The sequence below is a fragment of the Conger conger genome, chromosome 9 (genome assembly GCF_963514075.1).
Source record: "Conger conger chromosome 9, fConCon1.1, whole genome shotgun sequence".
NCBI classification, from domain to species: Eukaryota; Metazoa; Chordata; class Actinopteri; order Anguilliformes; family Congridae; genus Conger; species Conger conger.
The window spans coordinates 60,256,530-60,260,474 of record NC_083768.1 but is presented as its reverse complement, the minus strand read 5'-3'; the positions used below and the strand labels follow the sequence as shown (position 1 = coordinate 60,260,474).

Genomic DNA, 3,945 nt, shown 5'->3' with positions numbered 1-3,945 from the left:
AGAGAGAAAGAGAAAGAGAGAGAAACCAAACGCCCAGCCCATAGAGAAGGATGAGAGAGAGTGAATGAGTGGGAAAACCTGCAAGTGTGTGCTTATGCCCGTGTTGTCTGTGTGTGAGAGAGTGTGTGTGTGCAACTGTGTCTGCACATGTTTTCTGTGGGATTGTGTGTGTGTGTGTGTGTGTGTGTGTGTGTGTGTGTGTGTGTGAGCGCATATGTGTTAGTGTGTGCGCGAGTGTGTGTGTACATCTGTTTTCTGCGGGATTGTAAGTGAATGTGTGTGTGTGTGTGTGGCTGTATGTGTGTGCATGTGGGCGTGTGGCTGCGTGTGTGTGCACAAGTGGCTGAGTGTGTTTGTGTGTGTGTGTGTGTGTGTATGTGATTTTGAGTGTGATGCTCTGGTGGCCTGACTAAACTAAGCTGGTTCTGAAACTTGCCCAGGTCACCAGTGAACAAGGCTACGCTCTGTAGCTAGTGCAATAGCATCTGACCCGGCCAAACAGCGCTTTGCGCTGTCTCATTGAAAAATCTGATGTTTTTGTCCGCTGACTGCTTGGAGCAGTCAATTCACTCGCTGTGATCTGCAACACTGGGAATCGTGCCAGCCAATCAGACCACACGTTTGGCAGCATACCTCCCCTTGGCAAGGGCACAATGGTGCAGCTCTACAAACTTTCCCTTTGTGACATCACTCAGCCAATCAAGAGGCCTTTGAGCCAGCACCTGGGCTTTAAAAACCTTCTCTTTATGACATCACTTGACCAATCACAGAAATACAACCGCAGCTGAAATCTACATAGCAACACATGGCTTGAGAGGCAATCTGCATTATATTCACCATAGATCTAAGGAAATTAGAAACTTGCTTGAGTTAAATACAGCACACAACACCATTTCACCACAGGAGGCAGTAATGTAATGTTTGAATCATTTGGTCTCAACTTAACCACACGTGTGAATCTTTTCTGACTGCAGTTAGTCATAAAATGCACAGAAATATTCAACTGTCAGCTCCTTCAACTGGACCCTTCATCATGTGAATAATGTAATGTAATGTAATATAATAAAAACGGTCTGCTCTACAATAGAGAGAGGGTCTAAAGATGTATCCCTCGGTCTGTCTCTGTCTCTCTCTCTTTCTCTGTCACACACACACTCACAACACTCTCTCTCTCACACACACACACACACACACACTTTTGAGGGTGTGATGCGAGTTCCTCCGTGTGTGAAGGTTGTGTCTGAGTGTATTTTATGTGTTCTTTTATGTTTCTTGGGTGTAGCTGATTTTCCAAACAATGGCACAGTAATTGTGTGTGTGTGTGTGTGTGTGTGTGAGAGAGAGAGAGTGTGTTTCTTGGGTGTAGCTGATTTTCCAAACAATGGCACAGTAATAACTGTAGTAACACCTGGGTTTTTAACCTCAGGGTGTTTGTGGACCCTGGAAGTAGGGTGGTCCCTGGCCAGACCTGATACGAAATGACCATATAATTAAAAAATAAAACTTGTTTAACTCATGATGGGGGTCCTCTGGAGACCTTTGCGTCTCGATGGGGGTGCGCTGTAAAACACAGACAGCCCGGCAGACAAATGAACTGAGCGGGTCATAAACATCCTGTCTTTGGCTTTGAAGTGCCCCCACCCCCACCATCCTCCAGAGAGGAGTTTCGAGAGTATTCACAGTTCCAATGTCTTGATCGAGAATAATTTCTCACACACATGCAGCTTACACGTTGACTCAGCCGCGGCGATATTCGCGGAACCTGTTCCGTCCAGTTCCCATCCTATCTGGAAACAAGTTAGGAAAGTGTTCCATGTTCCTTCACGCTTATGTTCCACACTACCGAGAACACCTTCAGCGCGCATATTCCTTTACAGGAAACGTATTTATGTAGTACTCTCACCTTTTTATATGTTGAAAACGCTTATCTCTCTTTAAAGTGGTTCTTTCCCGTTTTGCTTGACATTGCCACCCGCCTCTACCTCCATTACACCGACACTTCCGCTCCCAGTCAGGCGAAAGACACGCGTCCAGGCGGCGTATCGAGGACAGACACAAAGGAAGCTAGCTACCGCTTAGTTGGCAAAAACACTCGTTTTTTCCGCGGATTATAAGCAAACCTCTTCGTGATCGATTCTCGCGTGTCTGCGTCTTTCATTTGCAAGTCCTTAATATGAAGGAAGACGTTTAGGGAGTCGGGAAAGGAGAAAGACGCCGATCTAACCGAGGAGCTAGGCTGAGCCGGGATCAGTCGACTGCTTGTTGGCTAACAGCGGCGCTCGGAGAATAACGAAGGTTAGCTCAATGTCTCCGTGCGGCTTTCTGATTAAACTCGATACAGCGCTCAGATTTCTAATGTGACAGTTAACTAGCTGGCTCTTTTTTCGAAGTTTCACGTAGTGCCCTCGGCTACATGGATGAGAGACATTTCAGAAATGTGTCGAGAATCCATGCGACGCAGCTCTTTTTGGGGATTTAATTTCTGCTTCGCAGCGGCCAATTGGAATTAAACGTTCATCGTTGCTGTGGTTGTTTCCAGTGTTAATTGATCTTATTATTTTTATGTCTGGAGTCTGAAAACCTTTAAAACAAACAAACAAACAAAAAAACCTCTAGCACGTTTGCCAATTTGCTTAATTACACGAACAGGCCGTGTTGGAGGGGACCCGTCTCGCGGGTTGTACAAGAATTCCACTCGTGAACAAAGCGGCGTTTGTGTTATTTGGCTAAATTTAGGACCGGCGCATGCGGAACGTTCCGATGTATTTCGATGGCTTCAGCTTCGAGTCAAAGTCAAAAGGCTTCCGCGGCGTTTCTGACCCGAGTTCACCGCTGAAGTAGCTGACATTATCGTAGCTACAACAACAACAACAACAACACCACCACACAGTACCCCTATGTTGACTAGTTTCCAGTGCGACTGAGATGAGAGGAGTCTTTGCCTTTCGGTTTTCAGCTCGCCAACTGCATGGTCACCGCTACCGTTTCACTGTTTATTCTCCCCTCGCAGAAGCCGGTATGTCGGATGAGGATTCGCGTGCCAGCACCAGTTCTTCCTCATCATCTTCCTCGTCTTCCACCCATCCGAAGCAAAAGGACACGCCTAGCAAGAAGCGAGAGACCAAAACCAGCATGAGCAAAACCTCCAAGCTGCTCTCCACCAGCGCGAAGAGGTAATTTGGGCTGAAACAGCCCCGCAGACCCCGAAGAGTGGATCATTTTCAGTATCGTTTCGATGGGCATTCCTTCGTGACGGGGAGCCGGGAGGGTTTCTTGTGTTGTGCCAGAAAAGTGAAATTATTTTAATGTGACAGTTGACTTGGTGGCTACGATGCGATAACGATGACCTTACTGCACAATAAGTCGCCTCCAAGCTCGATTTCACCTCGTCTTTACATTATGTGTAAGGCTAGTATTTAAAGGCTCTACTAATGTTTCTACTTGCAGTGCCGGCTGCTGGAAAGCGTGTCTCCTTTAAGAGAAAACGCAACAAGCCTTGCAGTTCCAGCTTAGGATCAACTCATTTGCATATTAACTTCTACGGTTCATTGCAAAAATTCTGAACGTAGTTTTTAGATTCTTTCGCCCATTACCGTTTTCCACGGCGGTGGACTTTGGTCCCACGTCGACTTGAGGACAATTTCTTCCTGTTTAAGGGGTAATTTCGGCCTTCTAAATATGCACTAAATTGGTGGCGCTGGGAGCGGCCATGTTGTCGTCTCGCAGCGGTGTGCACAGCTGTGCGCACGAGACTTGTGACAGACAGTGGTCCAAAGTATACATCTATACATTGTGTGTGTGTGTGTGCGTGCCAGCGAGAGAGATGTGATGTATACATTGTGTGTGTGTGTAATGTACAGGTGCAGCTAAATAGAATATTGTGCAAAAGTCTAGATGATTATGGCTTCCAGTATCTCAAAATATTGAAATATTACATAAGACCAA

The 3,945-nt window shown here is 46.3% G+C and overlaps 1 protein-coding gene across 1 annotated transcript in view; it reads left to right on the top strand.

Annotated features, from left to right (window-relative positions):
- The first annotated feature begins 1,688 nt into the window (after positions 1 to 1,688).
- The window catches only part of LOC133136857 (ubiquitin-conjugating enzyme E2 E1-like), a 13,434-nt gene continuing 11,177 nt past the window's right edge, over positions 1,689 to 3,945 (top strand). The window contains exons 1-2 of the mRNA XM_061254659.1: positions 1,689 to 2,295; positions 3,011 to 3,173. Of these exons, the coding sequence (XP_061110643.1) occupies positions 3,019 to 3,173 (155 nt within the window). The 5' untranslated portion in view covers positions 1,689 to 2,295; positions 3,011 to 3,018. The remainder of the gene's footprint in view (positions 2,296 to 3,010; positions 3,174 to 3,945) is intronic.